Source organism: Hyalella azteca, unplaced genomic scaffold (genome assembly GCF_000764305.2).
Source record: "Hyalella azteca isolate HAZT.00-mixed unplaced genomic scaffold, Hazt_2.0.2 contig9385, whole genome shotgun sequence".
Taxonomy (NCBI): domain Eukaryota; kingdom Metazoa; phylum Arthropoda; class Malacostraca; order Amphipoda; family Hyalellidae; genus Hyalella; species Hyalella azteca.
Window position 1 is genome coordinate 88762 of NW_025939459.1, and position 20891 is coordinate 109652.

The 20891-nt window shown below is 36.3% G+C and overlaps 1 protein-coding gene across 6 annotated transcripts in view; it reads right to left on the reverse strand.

The window, feature by feature from the left end:
- Positions 1-2917: 2917 nt before the first annotated feature.
- Positions 2918-20891, reverse strand: part of LOC108680804 (mitochondrial uncoupling protein 4) — a 34481-nt gene continuing 16507 nt past the window's right edge. For 5 of the 6 annotated variants that reach the window (XM_018169714.2, XM_018169711.2, XM_047881999.1 and 2 more), the window contains 9 exons: positions 19961-20070; positions 18933-19009; positions 17556-17653; positions 17021-17113; positions 16290-16412; positions 15788-15877; positions 15022-15126; positions 9723-9815; positions 2918-6549 (listed from right to left, as the gene is read on the reverse strand). In XM_018169714.2, the coding sequence (XP_018025203.1) occupies positions 6375-6549; positions 9723-9815; positions 15022-15126; positions 15788-15877; positions 16290-16412; positions 17021-17113; positions 17556-17653; positions 18933-19009; positions 19961-20069 (963 nt within the window). In that variant the 5' untranslated portion in view covers position 20070 and the 3' untranslated portion in view covers positions 2918-6374. Of the gene's footprint in view, positions 6550-8248; positions 8342-9722; positions 9816-15021; positions 15127-15787; positions 15878-16289; positions 16413-17020; positions 17114-17555; positions 17654-18932; positions 19010-19960; positions 20071-20891 lie in introns of all 6 variants that reach the window. The other variant, XM_047882000.1, reaches the window with a different exon arrangement.

Sequence of the window (20891 nt, forward strand, 5' to 3'; positions counted from 1 at the left end):
TGCAACTTATATTCAAAGTACAATGCTCACAGTACAATGCTGCTTTCTCGCTCAAGGCCGCACGCACGTCCACGGTCAAAGTTGGTCTATGAGCCCCTTTCAAGACACAAAGAACGCATCGATGAACAGCTAAAGATGCAAAGATTGCATTTGCGCGAGTCCCATTAACCACCCATGAAAGTGGTCATTTTATCGAGACCTAGGCAAGGCTAACGTTCTTAATCAGTTCTTCAGCAGTGTGTTCACAGATGAGGACTTGAATAGCATTCCAGATATTGAGGAGCGCCCAGTCGGCTCGAAGTTAACATGTTTTGAAATACACGAAGAAGAGGTTCTCAAGCGCCTGGTAGCTCAAAATCCCAACAAGTCATGTGGACAACGAGTTTAGATCTATGAACAAGGCACGAAAAGGAAAAGAATCGGCGACAGGCCACATCAGGCCTACATTTCAGCGTCGACATCATTATGTTATGTTATGTTATTAACCACTCATGATAGAGGCCGTTTAAGCGAGACCCATTAACCACTCTTGAAAGAGGTGATTTGCGCGAGATATTAGACACTCTTACAAGAGACCGTTTCTGCGTGTACTACTAATCAATCCTACATAAGCCATCTACGCATGTCCTAAACTGATCTCACAGGTGGGAAGAAGACCCAACGAAATTGACAGTCGTGTATGATACCACGAGCTCTGTAATACGGTGCCTATAGGGACATTGATGAGAACATGGACTTCTGTGTACCTAAGGTTCTCGTCGAAAGGGAACGATGTCGAGTTGATGAAGTCGACGGAATATATGAAGGTCTTTCTCTGTATTTCTTGCAAGTCTGCGACATAGTTTTGTGGGTGTAGTTACTAGTTACTTGCTTTTAATATTACAGTGTCTGGCAGCGGACTCTACAAAAGCATTTCAGCGGTCGAGATCTACTTGCGGGCAATGCGCTCTTTCTGTCGGCCGTAATATTGGCCCCCGAGTTATCGATTGGATCGGGAATTACATTTTTTATATTCAAAGAAATTTCTCACGCTGCGTAGAAATTCGCAATGCACTAACATGATATAATGTACTAACATGTTGCTGCATCAATTATAATGCACTAACATGATGCACATGATAAATCAATCAAGTTCCATTGTTGGGTCATATGTTGACATTACTAACATCGATGCCTCTCCATCGCTGGCATCAGCAGTGTATTGTGCCCATGGAGCCACAATCAGTAAGAACATTATCATGATAGTCACATAGATACCAAGAATTTAACATCAGTGAACAGAGTATCACCATGAGAGTATCTTTCGTTGTTTCCGTTGCTCATAATGCAAAATGAAAAGGTCGAATTATGTTATCTATTTAGATCTTCATTAACTTCAATGGAAGCCCAATTTATACATCTTTTCCTTTATTACTTGATAGTTAAAAGCAGGATGTCTTCCCATTTCAAACTGAGAGTCCAAGTTAAAAAATGCGCAAAGTAGAAAATAACTCAAGTTTAATCTAAGTTCATATAATTTATACAATGAACAAAAGGTGATTAATCAAATATTAATCAGACTCCTAGCTTAACATGAAACATACGGTGGTGGTGGTTACGGGTTGAAGGTGAGGAAGCAGACACGTTGACCACTTGTTTCACCTGACATGAAACATATGAACTCCGAGTATGAACGCCTTTAAGAACAGACTAGACGAAGCTATGCAGGAGCATATGTTCAGTCTTAAAATGCCTAGCAAATTACGGACCAGGCAATAAGTCCAGACGAAGCTATGCCGGAGCATATGTTCAGTCTTAAAATGCCTAGCAAATTACGGACCAGGCAATAAGTCCAGCAGCTATCTCAATCAATCGTCAGTTATGGAAAGATCGGGTTCCAAAGGCCGGATCCCTTGTGAGTCGAGTCGCGAGAAGATCAAGAATCGGCAACAGGCCAGGGGCCTATTATACCGGTGCAACTGTGCCGTTTTCCCGCCGGCTTCAAAACTGCGCAGTTTTCCCGTCCACACGCAACATTTTATCTGCAACGATTAGAACTGCGCAAACAAATCGTCTGAAGGCAACATAGTGGACAATATGACGAATGAGCTTCGCACATGAACAAAGTACGTAAAATCTCTGATGACAAAAGCTGGTAGCGTGTAGTATAATCAACACTTGGAAAGAAATAATATACTCAAGGGCTACACAGAAGATACCGTTCGTCTGAAACATGTTATTCGAACTCATTCAACGAAATTTGTATTAGCCAATAATTAAAGCAATAATCAACATCATGGTAAGGTGTCATACACCCTTGTTGCGAATAGTTGGACATTTTCTGAAGAAAAATGACCACGTTTTTTTGCAATTTCCCTGTTTGCACGCAACCCTTCATGGTTTATATCTGAATTCACTGAGCGTAGTCAGCTGATGATAAGGATGCTTCTTCAAGGCAGTGGTTTGAACTGCGTTAATTTCCGGCAGCCAGTGTAGGACTGCTACGCACGCCCCAGCATGCAGTGTAGGACTGCTACGCACGACTCAGCATGCAGTGTAGGACTGCTACGCACGCCTCAGCATGCAGTGTAGGACTGCTACGCACGCCCCAGCATGCAGTGTAGGACTGCTACACACGATTTTTTCTGGTGACAAAAGCCATGGCTTTTGACTTGTATCGAACGCGATTTTTTTTTTTTGCTAACTCTTACTGGACCTTTTTAGGAGGTTCTGTTCTTGCTCGACCACTTACCTTTTCTCAGCGCAATTTTTCTGATTACGTGTACGCGTTCGCGTAACTAAACTGAAATTAATTCGTAAATAAATAGTACGAGTAAAATCAGCTGAGTTACAAAGTAGTCGTTCAGCGAGTTCAACGCGCGAGAAATTCATCATCTACAATTTAATAATAATGTGTGGGATAAAATGAAAACATTGATAAGTTGTTAATGCATTTGTTGTACATCAAGTTCATAATTGGTCATCACGACAACTCTCTCAATTGTATTTATACATCAGCAATATCTATCATTATTTCCCGGCAAGGCAATAGCAATTATAGCACTAGTTATCAATGTCACTTGTTGATTTGTGGTATGGATAGATTACAGTTTTATAATAGCTAAAAAAATTCCCATATGCATTTGACGGACCAAGAAAATACAATTGTACAATTATAAAAATCTTCTTTTAAAATTGAGTTTCAAAATTTATATTAAAATCGGTGGAGGATTACTCATACATTTAGTTAATTTTATAAATCTACATGCTTCAATTATATCAGCGTTTCATTATAACTAATTAATTATGAGCAAGAACATTATAATACGTGTAAATTAATCTTATTATTAATGACTTCTTGTAAACTGAAATTGCATTGTCTATATATTAGGAAATAACATACACCATAAAACATAACTAATTATGATGAATCGCAGCTTAATACCGCGTAAATGCACAGATATATGCTAATAGTTACAAGCAGTCACAGTGCAGGGTATCAACTGTGAAACATAATTGTCATCAACAAACAACAATGATTATGTATATTATCACAACTCGTGATAAATGTTCTTTAGTCAACATCGTCAATTGCCCACGAAATCTCACCCTGTTGAATTAGGAATGCATTTTTGTTATGAACCTTTCAATAGTTATTGTTTAGTTACTTAAGAGTTTACATATTCGTTGCTGATAGACCAGCATCAGTTTCTTGACCAACTACACACAAACGGTCAGTTAAGATCTCCATTAAATTAATTAATGTCTCTATGGCGACTAAATCATGATTCCGGAACACACACACACAAAAAAACAATTATGATCAATGCCATTCCGACACACCTCGGTGCGTGTTGCGGTTACGAACTTTCATGCGTTCAACAGTGAGGTATGTCAGTAAATTGCAAAATTGCTTTGGCCATTCAGTTTGGCCGCTCATGTGATGTCATTTCAATTTGCTATCCGATGCATTTATAGTTTAAATTGTCGAGGAGAAACGACCTCCTAAATTTCAAGGAGGAGCTCAATATAGTTCACTTCCGAGTTGGCCATGAAAATCACAATTACGAGAGCATTTCGCATTACAAAAATAGTGTGGTCGTCTAGATTGTAGGTATCAGCGCAGCGAGGAAGACTGAGGTAGTTAGTTAGTTTAGTGGCCAAATGTTTACTAGCGCTTCAGCTTCGCTACACTCGTCCTAACACCAAAGGGTTTCATATACATAAAAGCGAGCTAGAAGAAAGCTATCGTCAATCAAAGCGCAATGCGACCCGAAAATTTTCAAAATCTACACTGAATCTAACGAACATCCAAACTAGATCGTGTTGTTTTCAAGTACACGAATGGATCAACGAGTATTGTCATCATGATGCGATACTGGCATTTTAAAGCAACAAGACGAAAAAGAAGGATCTTCAATTGGTATCAGGTCCACCTGATAGTAAAACAAGATGTATGTAGAACAATATATGTACGAGGCTGATAAGCCTCATACATATATTGCTGTGTTAATATAATATATAACAATAAGCCGGCATGAGTTACAAGCACTTGGAACAGAGATTCTCACCCAATGACTACAATTTCCCCATCAAACTACAGGTCAATATTTACCCATGAGTTTAAATACAAAGAAATCGCCAAGTAAATCCATCATATCCTACTTGGCATTTTCAGGAATTTCAATTCTCGGTGAACTTGACTTTTAAGCAGACTAATGATACAAGTCAATATTTTGGAGAGATCAGCGATCTATCATTCATTGCCCAGCAGCCTCAAAATGACGACGTATGCAGAAATAAAATAATATATGACAGGCCCCATTTTTTATTTAGACTCCATAACCTGATGATAGATCAAACGTTAAAAATTCATTTTTTGATCCTTTTAACATTCATTGATTAAAAATTCAAGCATAGCACAAAATTACAGCCAGCAATCAAGAAAGAGTCAAAGCTTAGCAAAAAAAATTCCAGCAAACAGCAGAATGACGAGGCAAAATGTTGATAGTGGAAGCAATATTAAAACAAATTGCACGTCAGCGACAAACCACGGAAAATTTCTCATCCCTGCATTCGTATCTATTTAGTCGCCACACTGAATTATAAATACAATTCACATTGAGCATAGAATTTGTATAATCGAACAAATTGTGTAGTTTTGCGCAGAAAAAAGGAAACACTTCTCGTGCAACGAAACGGCAGTGAATTGTCAACATTTGTAGAGCAATTGTAGTCAGGTGTCAACATTTCATAGCAGCTGTAAGACGGTGTCAACATTTCTATAGCAGCTGTAAGACGGTGTCAACCTTTCTTGAGCAGCTGTAGTCACGTGTCAACATTTCTAGAGTAATTGTAGTCAGGTGTCAACATTTCTAGAGCAACTGCAGTAAAATTACACGTCGAGTAACAAAATAATATGGTTCCACGTACAGCATCACTAGTGAACAACCTAAGTCCCCACGGAAAATACATTCAAGTTTACTCTCATGTAGGTATGTACAAAAAGCTGGCACACGCTTGGCGCAACTCGGTACATTCCTTCTAAAACGAAGAAACTTCACCGGAATTATAATTACACTTAAAAATATTCCCTACCCAGGTACTGACTACGGATTCTCACTACTATTAATTATTCCTGGAACATCGCAGTAGGTAGGTAGTGAGTTACAGGCAAAAGTTGACTAACATGTTCCTGTATTTCCTCTCAAATTTCAGGAATACCGTTGTTTGAATTCTCACTAAAGTCCCTGACTCATGACTATAACTTTCAATGCTAGAATACGAAGTAAAATATAAGATATATTTATAAAAAATTCCCATGTCACTCATTTAAATTTTGAGAATTAGTAAATTTAGAAATTTGAATTGACATCAAATTTCCCACTCAAAATTAGCACGCAGAAAATCTTTCATAATTTTTAGAGATTAAATTACAACAAACTGTCGACACCAAGACATCATTAATAGTGAAGACCAAAACAATATATATTATCTAATTTGAATTTACGCTTCACCGCATCTTTTCGGATATTTAAAATACGCTAGCTTCATATACCCAGAAGAATTCACTATATCGATAGCAGAAGTAATAATTAAAGCTCGAAGCGATAGAATTTAGCATCTCATTACGAGACGATCCCCTCTAAAAATATTACTTTTTTCTATTTTAATTTCTGACATTCATCAATTGGAACATTCAACACCAAAAACAAATTACCAGCAACAAACAACTTCTGAAATCTGTTATAGGTGTTAGGTACGAAACAATAATTCTGAATAAGAATAGAAAAAAAACTTTTTTTAAGATTTAAAAACCAAAAAAAATTTCAATGAAAAATGTTTTGCATCATATTTCTAGCGAGGAAATAGACAATAAGAAAAAACTAGTAGCTCTAGAAAGCAGAAGTGCCACACTTGCTGCGTATTTGTTCGTATGTTAGCCAGAATGTGAGCGACCACGGACCCATGCGCATCCAGCACGGCAGGAAGCCTTTGTACAGCGCCCAGAAGCCTTCGTTGTGCACAGTCTTCAGGAGGCAGTCCATCGAACTCTTGTACAGCAGACCTCTGGAAATATTGCACATATCAGACTATTGTTCATTCCAGAGAAATTTTCTATAGGGGACTCTGTAAAAATATACAGATGAGCGTATTGTTCATTCCAGAGAAATTTTATATAGGGGACTGTAAAATATTGTACATATGAGCGTGTTGTTCATTCCAGAGAATTTTTTGCAATGGCCTCTGCAAAATATTGCACGCATAAGCGTATTGCTTATTCCATTGAATTTCTGTATATACGCTAGCACGGAAACAATGAAAGAATGACCAATTGATTATTCATCTGAGTTTTGTGTGAAGAATTTCGCAAGAAAATAATGCAAACGTGAACTATTGCTTATTCCATTGAACTCAAGTTCATAAAGAAGCGATAAAATAATGCAGGTATGATGGTATTATTTAGGTCATAAAAGTTATGTGCAGGAGCCCACTAGCCAATAGGAAAGTATCGGCGCAAAGTTTTTAAAAATGCGAGTACAAAAAGTCGCCATTTTTATGTCATTAAAAAGAGAAGTTCGAATAGAAAAATTTAACAAAAAATTGTCTAAAATGAAATACTATTATGGAGTTAAATACAAGCAAGGCTAGTGAGTATCACATCCTCGATCCGACACTTATTCATTTCTTTTTATTTCAGGTATAAACATTCTTCAGCTCTCCAAAAAGACGAATGAATTCAGATAAAATAGATAATAGATAACAAACTCACCTAATTTCAAGACAAGTAACGCACGGTCCGCCGAAATAAACAATGATCTCACCATACTTGTTGCTTGGCATCGATGTCACCATTACAATTAACATTGCAGGCAGTGTATGAAGTGCAGCGTAAATGACACACTAAAAATGGATGGCCTTTGAATGAAGGGGAAAAAACTTACCTCGAGAAGAAATCGCGGTCTCCGCACGGCCGGAGTTATAAACATTCATTAAGAATTGACGCATGCACAGGCCTAACGAAGTATGAAAAATCAATTGATACAATTAGGCTATTCAGTCTATGAAGCCTAAGACAAGATCATGACACGAGCCGATTAGTTTCACTACGATAAAAGCATTTAACTACAAAGACTGGTTATGTCATGCCAAGCTTTAATACTAGAAGATCGAAAGAGCAGCAATGCATCAATAGTAACAATAATGGTATTAACAATTAAATAATAATGCATCATTAACATCAATCATCTTCACACCTAAGGCGGCAGTTGATGTTACCTGAGAAACCTTTTACCGTTTCAAAAACTATCTTAACAGCTTCGAACTTTAATAGACCAAAACTGAGATCGTTTCACCTCGACGTGTTGATTTATGAACATTTTCAGGTTTACCTTATTCCAGCTTCAAGGCAAAAAAAGCGAATCTCATCATACAACCCCAGATACTACGGCAAGCACCAAACTTATAAAGGAACATAAATTAATAATGTGTTGACAGAAACGGATTAAACCATCAAGAATTTTTGGTCTTCCATGTCACGCAAAGAAAACAATGATACCTCTGCCTGTCATCAAGAAAATAATGATACCTCTGCCTGTCATCAAGACAATAATGATACCTCTGCCTCTCATCAAGACAATAATGATACCTCTGCCTCTCATCAAGAAAATAATGATACCTCTGCCTCTCATCAAGACAATAACGATACCTATGCCTCTCATCAAGACAATAATGATACCTCTGCCGCTCATCAAGACAATAATGATACCTCTGCCTCTCATCAACGGGCTGGTTCATGACCCTGGTCTTGACGACGTCAGCGGGCGTGCCGAGGACGGCGGCCACGAGGCCCGCCAAGTAGCTGTCGTGTGGTACGCCAAGTATTAGGCAAAGTGCCAGCTAGGCAAAGTGCCAGCTAGGCAAAGTGCCAGCCAGGCAAAGTGCCAGGATACGAACCAGGCAAAGTGCCAGGCAACGTATCAGGCAAAGTACCAGGCAAAGTGGCAAGGAACAAGAAGAAGGAAGCAACATGTCATGTGGTACACAAATAACTTGAACATTGTAGGTAGCACGACGTTGGTGGCCGTGACACGATAAGAAATACGCGGACATCGCAACTCTTTTTCCCGCGGTTATCAAGCATCATTTAAAAAGAAAGAATACAGCATTTACTGATGTCGTTATACTTGCATTCACGTTTTAATAGTACCTATGCGAGATTATTTGTTTAGGTGCGAGATGTTGAAATGAAACTATAGGTTACGAATTAAGAAGTGAAAGGCGTTAAATGCTGTGAAAAATGAGTGAACGGGGACAGGAAAAGTAGACACAAAAATGATTGTACCGAGCAATTTATGATTTCAACAACGCAAGAAGCTGATAATGGATCAACAATAAACGGGTGGCAGAAGTATTAATAAAAATTTAACAACATGCTTCATACTACCAGAAAAATATAATTTATTTCGTGCACATGAATGAGTGACAAACAGAGAAGCATAATAAATTGTTACAGAACAGAACGGACAGTATACAACTATCAGGCAGTATTTTTTGGTTCCAAGATGCAATTAGTACTGTATTACAAATTAGCTTAGTAATCAAATAGTCCTGCATTATCCACAATGCCAATAACGACAAGAAAATTACGTATTGATGGAGTATTCATTGTTATAACTCAACGGTAACATTGAAACTTGGAATCGATAGGTCGGAAAAACAGCGGCAATACAAATACGATAAAATGTTGCCACATATAGTGCGCATTCACGTCATTGTGAGTCACTGCAAACACGGACCATTCGCGTGCAGTGAATTCAAAGGAATAACTCCACGCCTTTGCATTTCATTTCAGAAAAATCAAAAAGCGAAACGCATGCACCCAAAGAAGACGAAGAATCAGGTAAGAACGAAGAACGAGCAGTACAAGATGCAAGCATATGCGATTTAGAGGAGGGCTGAATATTCAATAGCATTAACAGGAACGGCATGTAATGGGAAATTATTGTAGCTTCACTTACCATATTGCGGAGGTGACATGAACGGCGTAAATGTAGCCTTCGAAACATGAAACTTGCCGCGTGTTTCCTCGAAATTTTGGTAGAGGGATGTTAGAATCACAGTTGCATTTAGAAAAATATGAAACTTAATTAATTAAGACTTGCCGCGGTGGTCGGTCGGCTGGTTCATGACAATATTTACCTGCCGCGGTGGTCGGTCGGCTGGTTCATGACAATATTTACCTGCCGCGGTGGTCGGTCGGCTGGTTCATGACTCGACTCTTAACGACGTCTGCAGGCGTCCCCAGGGAAGCCCCAATGAGACCGGAGCACGCGCTGAGTCCCCAGCGTCAAATGAAGCAACATTAGACCTCCCCAGAAGCGGGTATATTCAACCTCGTAAAGTGGCAACATCCGGTGCATACTTAACCTACCCACAAGTGGATGCTTCAAAATTTATTTTAAAATTGAACTATCTTTAAAATGGGATAGTTGGTTTAGGGCATTACTAATTGACGGAATTGAGTGCAGCAGTTGATTCGCTTTAGGTTTTTAGGGCAGATTTAAACACATATACCAATGATAGTTAAGAACCATTGTACAATAATGCTATCGCAGGATGAGAGTTGGTCGCAGCAAATCCCAGGTCTGATGAGGTTAACCGTTAGTTTGCGAAATAGGATGTAGGAGGTAATATAATTTACATTAATTTGGGACGAAAATTAATTCGATGGGAATATTTGCAAAAGTTTTTTGATCAATAGCTATAGTTAAAGAGGGAGTATTGTTCCATATATACATGAACAAAGGCTAGCATTATTTTAATTTCTAGATCTATCCTACTTACTTTATTTTTCGAAAAATAATTTTATTTAAAGTTAATGGAGGCGTGATTGTTGGGAACCATGAACACAGGAACTTTGTTTTTCTTGAAGCAAGATTTAATTTAAAAAATACGTATTGTTCTTACGTTGAGAAAATATTTTTGTGATTAAATAACCAAGATTCAATTGTTTCACATGTAAAGAACAGAAAAGTGTCGAGAATCTCTACGAATTGACGAGTTTAGAGAAAAAAAAAATATATTTGTGTACTGCTGACTTCTGCATGGAATAATTTACTTTTCCTTCCAATTACACATAATAATGTGTTTACAGACATTTAGATGGACGACTTGATTATAGGGTTCAGTTATTGACATCTTGAATAGTTTATTCGTTTTCACTGGGGGGGGGGGTGCGATCAATATTAGACCAGCTTTAGGTATGAATATCATTGAGAGGGGTTAACGTATCAGGTAATAAGTGATCCAGGAGTTGACACAACCAATAACCTTTAAGTAAAAATATCACTAACGCAAAATTATATGCGAGGGAATTTTTTAGGTTGAAGAATTTTGCCGACTTCAATGAGAGTAAACTTAGGAGATCATTGGTCAAAGCGCTCAATGGAAACGAGACTAAACCAAATCTCACTTGGGGCGAAAGGCATACGGTATGTTGGAAATATTATTATTATAATATTAAAGATTATTATTATTAAAAATCCACATCAATATTCCTGCTGGTTCATTCAACGCTATTGCGTGTGTGTGATCAAAACACATTTATTGAATAGGCGGTCAGGAACTTTATGTAGAAAATAAATCTTGAAGAAATGACGTTAGAAAGTCAGATTTTTTTCAATTGCTAGAAAGAATAAAAATTGGTTAAATCTCATAGCCGTAATATCATAGCACAATGAAACCATCTGCAGTCGCCAGTACTTAGAAATCTAATCAACAGGATTAATCACCACATGGAATTAATCAGCTATAACCGCATTTTGGTATTAAAGACCAAATAAATAACTGGAAAGATCAGGGAACATTCACTGGGACCTATGGGTATCATTTGTGTTAGTCACTACCCACAGACCAAACAAAACAGGGGCAGGATTTTGTCTCAAGACAAAAATTAAAACGGGAAATTTTCTCTTCAAGACATTCGTGACAAAAAACATATTTCTTTCGATATAAGCTGTAGAACAAATTGTTATTGTTATTTTGTTAAGTTATTTTTTAACCATCCGGGACCCAAAACCCCTCGTAATACACGAAGTATCAACAATGGGGGCCAAATTTGACCCCTTAAATTCTTTGTCATTAAACCTGCTCATGAGATTTGAAATTGTAATAATGTGATTACAAATTAAATTTAAAATCATAATACTTTTATTTGGGAATATTTATGTACAAAAATTTCCATTCCGGAAGGGAAGCAAAAAATCGTATGAAAAATAAAATAATAGCCGCAAATAATTAAACTCCACAGTTCAAACAACTGGCTACATTGGATATTGTAAGTTCATGTCAAACAAATTCAGGATATAATGAACCTTTTTTGCACTTTATTTGGCATCTTGATAAGAGAGAACATTGATATATTTTCCCTTTACCTAAGCTATAGTTGGTATAGGAGATGGTCGCGGAAATGGTACAGTATCTCCATGGTACCACATTTGGTCCCATATCTGTTTGTACTGTAAATAGTATTTATGTTATTGGAGAATTCGCAATTCGTTTTGGTAGCATATTCAACTAATTTAGAACACAATTCTTCGAATCTGAGTTCTCTTCATACGAAGAAGATTTGCTTTCATCATTAAAAATATTGTTCGTTTGTATCTTCTTCATAAATAAGTTCTTGTGAACTGTCAGCCTCCGAATCAAGCGAAAACATGTTCCTAAAATGGGGAACATTTGCACTAAAAATCGGGAACGTATGAACTAAAAATCACTCTGTAACTTCTTTCCGATGTTAGATGCATCATTTGCAGAAGGTAATGAGAATTTGGGTACAATTTAATTAGAAATTATTAATAAATTTCATCCTCAGCGGTCGTTTTTGACGTCATTTTGGGTCCCGGAGGGTTAACAACCGCTTTAATAGCAGCATCCAAAGGTTGTTGGAACAATTAATTGCATCATTAGGAGAACTGGTAGTAGTAAATATTTTGTGAATGTGGGAATGTTAAGGAAGTTAAGAGTTTAATATTTCTGATAAGCTAAAAAATTGTCATGGTATTTAATTCCTAAACTTTATCCGTAGTAAAAAAGACGTAAAGGAACGTTATAAGTGAATATTAATGTTTAGTTTGTATCATTGCAAACCAAGGAATATAGGTCAGGAATGAAGAAGCCAATTAAGAAAAAAAGAATGCAGCAAAAAACAAGAGAAATTATGAAAGTATTATCAGTTTTATGGAATCAAAAAGAGAGAAAAGAAATCGAGAGTGTGTGCGGTGCACTGATGATGTATATTGATATGTGGTATAATTTGGGAGTGCTGAATATGAGCGTGCTGATTTATTATATGATGTATACACTGATGATATCGGTTCTGTTTATACTTTATGGTAAACAGGGTTGGCAATGATTAAATCATGTGTAAAAAAGTCACTAGATTGCTTTAATCGCAGATTCACTAGAAATTTAAAAGCGAAGAAAACACCACAAAAATTTAGCATATCTCTTTTGAAAACGTTTCGGAGACCAGCTCCATCGTCAGTCCGATAAATCTAGACTTCTGAACTTCTCTTTTAGATGTCCCCAAAGAAAGAAATTGCAAATGCTCAAATCAGGTGACCTCACAGGCCAGTGTAAATCACCCCTCAGAGTCTGGGAACATGCGTTTCAAAACATTGAGTGACATTCGGGCTGTATGAGCTGTAGCCCCATCCTGCTGGAACCACACGTCTCTCAATGCTTTATTTTCAACAATGTTTTCCATCATGGGCTGCAAGAAATTTTGCAACATTGCAGCATAGCGATCGGAATTCACTGTCATGGTTACTCCCTCCTCTGAAAGCGACTCTAACAGTGTTTTGCAGCTAACGGCCCCCATCTTCCAGATATTGTTTTCAAAACATAAGTATTCTAAATGGTACGGTATGTTATGCTAACCTCTAGCAAAATAAACTTTCTTCTTTATGTACCTCCATTACTCTTTTATTTTACCTCAAAACTGCTCAATCGGTTCTGCCCTTCCTTGTATATCGAGAGGTTGAGATTGTATTGACTTTTTAGGCAATTAGACTTGTCAATAATTGTTTAGCTTTTAGGCAAAATACTTATCAATAATAGACTTATCAATAATTGTTTACCCAAAAATCCCTAAGTGGTAAACACCACCTTGGCCTGTTGGTCATTATTGAAGGCAATAAGTGCCCTTTTTAGTCATCCATTATGATCCATATACTGTTATTGTTAGTAGGGTAATTGCAACATAAAAAATAACACTTGAAAAAGACAAAAAAGCTGAAAAAAATCAAATAAATAAAAAAAATCATGAAAAAATAAAAAAATCATTGATTTTTTATTTATTTTTTCTTATTTGTAATAAAAAAAAAAATCACCAACCCTGATGGTAAGTGCAGAGAAAGATTGATTCACGACTGTATAGTAGTCATTCTATTTATTCTAAAAAATTTCTATTTCACGTCATCCAAGAATCCATTTTATTTTATATAACAAAAGTTGATTAGCTTTCTTATGATGCAAGATTATTCCTAGTAAGATATTTCATTTTATTTCAAACTAATACATTTTATTCATTTTCTGATAAAAAAATTATTTCATACCAAATGAAACAAATTGTTACTCCAAATGAAAACTAATTTTTTACAATTAGATAATATAATAATTTTATCTCAAGTAAATTTGTTCCAATATAATTAAACTGAACCAAAGAGAGCAACATGAGAAAGGGGCCGATTTAGCCTTACAAAATTCACTACATTAGAGAACTCAGCAAGTCAATTTTTTGAAATTTGTAACACAAAAATTTAACAAAATACTTTTAGTAGGATAATTTTACGAAATAGAAATTGGGAAAATTCTCTGAAAACTTTGTATATTCTCTTCAAGCATCAATATATATTGAATTATTGCGAAATAAAATGACACACATAAAATACTATTTCTGAGAAATGCAATTCACAATTAAACATATCAGTTATGAAAATACACATTATTCTATATCAGTATCAGTAATGAAATAACGTAAAATATTATTTTATATCAGTATCAGTAATGAATATAATATAAAATAAATTTACTCGGCAAATACTATAAACTCGGTCTCATGAATCCTTCATGAAATATATTTCATTCTCATGAAATAAATACTCGGTCTCATGAATCCTTCAGAGCAAGCGAAAATTAAGCTATTTTTATCAAGGACAAATCAATGTATTAATTCAATCTTTCTTAATAGGATAATGAATTCATCTGTATAAAATAAGAAAAAATAAATTGAACTATATAACGTATGATTTCGAATTGTAAATAGAAAAAAAAATTAATTCAACTGTAAAACGTATGATTTCGAATTACGAATAGAAAAAATGTATTAGTTGAACTTCAACCAGAGAATTTTACGTTACAGCAACGTCGTAATAGCAACATTGCTTCAACGCTGCATTGCATACAACTCGAAAACGAATGATTTCGAGTTGTAAATAAAAAATACATATTAATAGATGAGTAGAAAGTACATCACACCTGGACAGAGCGTGCGTCCAGTAGTCGTCTGTGAAGCCTCTCTTGATGAAGAACCTTTTAACGGAGTCGTACGTCGTCAGGTCACCCAGGTTAACTAGCGCTGACCTGTACACACAACTAACTTACTTACAAGCATACTTACATTTCACAATTATACATGAAAATAAACGTGATGGTCCACTATAACACAAAACCTAACTTACAATCATGAATTCATTTTACAATTAAGTACAGAAATATGATAACACACTATAAAATATTATGATTAGATGCATACCTATATTGTAACACAGGGAAACGTTGACATGAAATAACAAGAATCGTAAACAGAAAAATTCTGGTTTCAATGAACCAAACAGAGATAACGATACCTAGTATATCTTATATTATTATTATCTTAAATGTTAATATTACGACGATAGTTAGCAAGGGCACGTATAAGGGCACGTGAGACACGTCTATAAGGGCACGTGAGACACGTCTATAAGGGCACGTGAGGCACGTGTAAGGGCACGTGAGGCCCGTGTATAAGGGCACGTGAGGCACGTGTAAGGGCACGTGAGGCCCGTGTATAAGGGCACGTGAGGCACGTGTAAGGGCACGTGAGACACGTCTATAAGGGCACGTGAGGCACGTGTAAGGGCACGTGAGACACGTCTATAAGGGCACGTGAGACACGTCTATAAGGGCACGTGAGGCACGTCTATAAGGGCACGTGAGGCACGTTTATAAGGGCACGTGAGGCACGTCTAGAGGCAGATCTCACCTGTACACGTTGGGCATGCAGCCCTTCCAGAGGCCGCGCACGCCTCCTGACGTGTAGATCTTCACAAACGCTTCCGACACGTTGGTGACCCTGAGCAAGAGAGAGGGGCCGTGAGTGGCGTGTTGGTGAGTGGCGTGTTGGTGAACATACACTTATTTATATGCACAAAATACACTCATAATATGCACAAAATACACTCACAATATGCACAAAATACACTCATAATATGCACAAAATACACTCACAATATGCACAAAATACACTCACAATATGCACAAAATACACTAATAATATGCACAAAATACACTCACAATATGCACAAAACACACTCATAATATGCACAAAATACACTCACAAATGCACAAAATACACTCATAACATGCACAAAATACACTAATAATATGCACAGAATACACTCATAATATGCACAAAATACACTCATAATATGCACAAAATACACTCATAATATAGACATTAGCGTCAGTAACACGCCACTAGTCACCTGGGCGGCTTGCCCTCGAGCCTCCTCCGTCCCTCCATCTGGAGCTGCACTTTGATCAGGTCAGCGGGGGACGCCAGCAGCTGTGCCGCCCCTCCTACCACGATACCGCCCATGATGCTCTGCCTGCACACGTTTTATTTACTTCAGTGATACTTAGTAATTAACTGCGTACGTGATACTTAATAATTACTTACATCAGTGATACTTAATAATTACTTGCGTCAGTGATACCTAACAATTACCTGCATCAGTGATACCTAATAATTACTTGCATCAGTAACTCTTATAAATATATGCATCAATGATACGTGATAATTCCTTGCATCACTAGTAAGCAACAATTCCTTGCATCAGTAACTCTTATAAATATATGCATCAGTGATACACACTAATGTCAGTAATAGACAACAATTTCATTCATCAATAATAAGACCACAATATTGTCTGGTTTCTGTGATACAGACCAAGTTCTAGCATCAATAATACTAATAAAACTAATAATATTACTAATAAAAAGTGATAAAAATGCTAATTAAAAGTAGTCATAATACTATTTAAAACTAATAATAATATAAATAAAAACTAATAATACCTAATACTAATAATATCAACTAATAATAATACAAATAAGAACTAATAATAATTATACTAATATAAACTAATAATAATTATACTAATAATAATGATACTAATAATAATAGAAGCAATGATTTAAGTAATAGTGAAGGCACCAGACAGGGTGGGAGCCGTCCTCCCTGACAGAGAAGAGGTTGTCGCGCAGCTTCTCGTACAGCACCATGCGCGTCCCGGAGTATACCAGGTGTCTGTTAATTAATTATTATTAGATGAACAGTTAATACACAAATATATACATGCAAATGAACTTATCAAGTTATAATAAGATACTAACTATGGTCAATAATTAATGTATAATCACGTGTAAACATGTTAGTTAACACTTACTAGTGAACAATTAAAACTGAAATATATACACGCTAAAGAACTCATCAAGTTATTATAACATATTAATTATAGTAAATAACACTGACTAGTGAACATATAATAGAAAAATATATACATGCTAGCATACTTATCATTATTATTATTATTATTCCACGAAGAGATTGTCGTGGCGTCTCGTTCGGATCGAACTTCGAGGGCACGTTACAAGTGGCTAAAAAAGACACGAGAGGATAAAAACAGATGACGTCTATGCTAAATACACTATAAATAAAATATTAACTATAGTAAATAATGTATAATCACCTGTAAACAGCCGGAGTCATGCCCTGCCAGAGCTTCAAGAAGCCCTCCTCCCTCACGATGCCCACTGCGGTGCCCACCAGGCCCCGGTATGGCAGCATCTGTATAATGAATTTAATCAGTTTAGTAGAAATTGTGGAAATTCAGGGTAGATTTTACGATCAGTAGCGGGTGTTTTATTGAGAAAATTCAGGGCAGAATTTTCGACCACTAACGGGTGTTTTATTGAGAAAATTCAGGGTAGATTTTATTATCACTAACGGGTGTTTGATTGAGAAAATTCGACTTAAATTTTGATTGGATTGACCGAAAAATATATGCCAGGATACCCCAATTGACAGCACACATACACAAGGTTGTTCATTTAACATTTAGCAGAAATTTAGATGTTCAGGATAGGTTTTTACGTTCACTGACGGACAAATTTTTACGAAAATTCAGGGTATATTTGTATTGGATTGACGGGAGGATTTAGATTAGGACACGTCTGTCCAAACATCAGAAAACTATAACAGATTTAAAAGCATTAATGTAAGTTCTCATGTGATTTTATAGATAACGAATTTAACCAATCCTATTGTCGGCAAAAATTTTAACAATACTATAACATACGCATGAGCGGCCATATGTACGACATAGTGATTAGGTAATCGTTTTTAAACATATGAAAAATACGAATTTTTTGCCATAAGACAAAAGCTTGGCAGCAGAACGTCGCTCGTGACGGTTTGGGACAAGAGCTGCTGATGGACGAGGGCGTTCGTCGCATTTAGAGTTGAGAGCAACTATAGATTTTTAGGAGAAAATCCTATGAATGGCTTTATTAATTTAGTGGGCGTCAATATATAATAATGGTTAAGAACGGCTTTTCTTAATATTTTGAACAGAGCACAATTGATCATAAATGTTAAGAAGGTTTTTTAATAATCAAAATAAACACGCAACGGATCGTTTTCATGGGCCTGTCTACTTCGAGATTCATTTCTCGATTCATGAATGAGCGAAAATATTGTAGTAAGAAGTAAGTAGTAATACAAATAAAATGTTCAAGACGAAAACTAAGATTTTAATTTCTAAATCGCATAAAACTGGAAAATTGAATGATACACGTTCTAAAGAACACTGAAAAATCAGACGAACAATTTAATTTGGAACAAGATTACGAATTCCACCAATTTGAATGCATCGGCAATATGAGCTACCAACAACGAATGCAGGATAACAGGATAACAAAATAAATTTCAGGCCCAATCCGTTTTCATGAGGCACAGGATCAGTAATTGTATGTTATTACCATGTGAAATACAGCTTATTTATATAATAAAGGCTTGATACCATGTGAAGTAAAGCGTATTTCCGTAACGAAGGCCAAGCACTCACCCTGCTGCCCTTGGAATTGAGTTCTGTTTCTCCTTGAATTTGTAGACGCGTCTTGGCCAGGTCCAAGGGATACGTGACTGCCGTGAGAAATACGTTAGCACCGGCCTAATATTTTTTTTAATATAAACCGACCTTATAATAAAAACCGAAAAATTAAGTAATTAAAATTTGAGAAATGAATTTAAAATCTAACATATATAAATACACTCAAAATAAATAATTATATGTAAAATCTATTATTAAATGTAAAATCTAAATAAATTTTAAATTTATTCAGTTAAGCATGGATGCGGTGGGCATTACGTTAGTCTTCGGCACAATTTCAATATTTTCAATGAAAACCAGCCTTACAAATTGAATTTAAAATCAATATCTACACATCACAGGCATGATTATTATGCAAGACTGCAGCACATTTTCAGTTTGTATTTGAACGAAGACGAGCCTACGAAATCGAATTGACTATTAATGCAGATGTATACGTGACAGTTATACTTGATGCAAAACCGTATGTGGTGGGTTAAGCAAGATTGCATCCCGAATATTGAGGACTTTATTAGGTACTATATTATAATCGAGATATTTCGTACATAAAATTCGTAGGAAATGATTTCATAACTAGTGTCGTTCACATCACTAAATTAAAAAACTCATTGAACATTAAGCCAAATTATATATCTTGTACAGGCTCGGGATGTCCGACTAGACACGATATACCGAAATTGGAGCAGCAAATTGGGGGTTATAAATCAGCAACTAGTTGTGAAAATTTTGGTCGAAATCAGTAAGGTGGCTGAGTAGATTAAGAATCGCCGACAGGCAACCGCGGTGGTCAAATCGAATATGACACTCTTATATTTCGGATTCTTATTACAATATCATAATGGCTTCTATAGGGAAGGAAATGATGTACTATATATAGCGACCACTATATATTATATTGGTACTATTATCATATTTGTTTATAATATTAAAATATAAGTAACAAATATACTATCAAAAGAGGAAGATGAACTATAACAACTCACCTAGTTCGGCGGTGGTAGCGGCTGTGCAGGAGAGTATGTACTTGAACCATGCAGAGTCAGCATAGTTGTACTTGGCTGGGGGCAGCACCCCCCGCTGCGTCACTACCATCCTGGTCAACATATACAACCATCAACCATACGAACAACCAATTTAATAATTACTACCATCCTGGTCAACATATATAACCATCAACCATACGACCAACCAATTTAATAATTACTACCATCCTGGTCAACATATATAGTCAAATGGGGTAAGACAGGATCGCAGCTTTCATGGGGTAAGAATGGACCGGCCCATGACGTGCATTCTAACTGCACTGAATTTAATTTGATGAAAGAATATGTTAGAGCAATCATTGCCTGTCATTTCAGTGTTTGTTTCAACCCTGTTCTGCAAATAATGAATTTTTGGTTAATTTTTGAAAAAAAACCTATGTAAAGAAGGGTCACAAAATAGTTAACCCTATTTGGGAAATAAGCTCTGTCTGATTCCAAAAAAATTTTTGGCCAGGTTTGTGGATGTAGGCAGGTAACCTCAAGTAATAAGCAACTTTTGAGACATACTAGGCATTCCTACCTGCTATCATCACTGCCTGACATCTATTTTAAAATGGGGTAAAAAAGGACCGGACATGGGGTAAGACAGGACCACTACATGATCCTGTTTTACCCCACAAGTGGTCCTATCTTACCCCACAAATGGTCCTCTCTTACCCCATAGTTTATCAAAAGTAGCTTTTAAATGAATATATTATTGTGCATAAGTAAACATGGAGTATATTGGTCAAAATTTTTATCTTTTGCTCAAAATAACCATTCTAACTTGTTAGCTTTTTTAATTAGAGAAATTTAGCTTACTATTGAAAATTGTATCAAGGGGATGGAGAAAATAGGGATGTCTCTTCCCATTAGTGAGCTGCAGAACTAC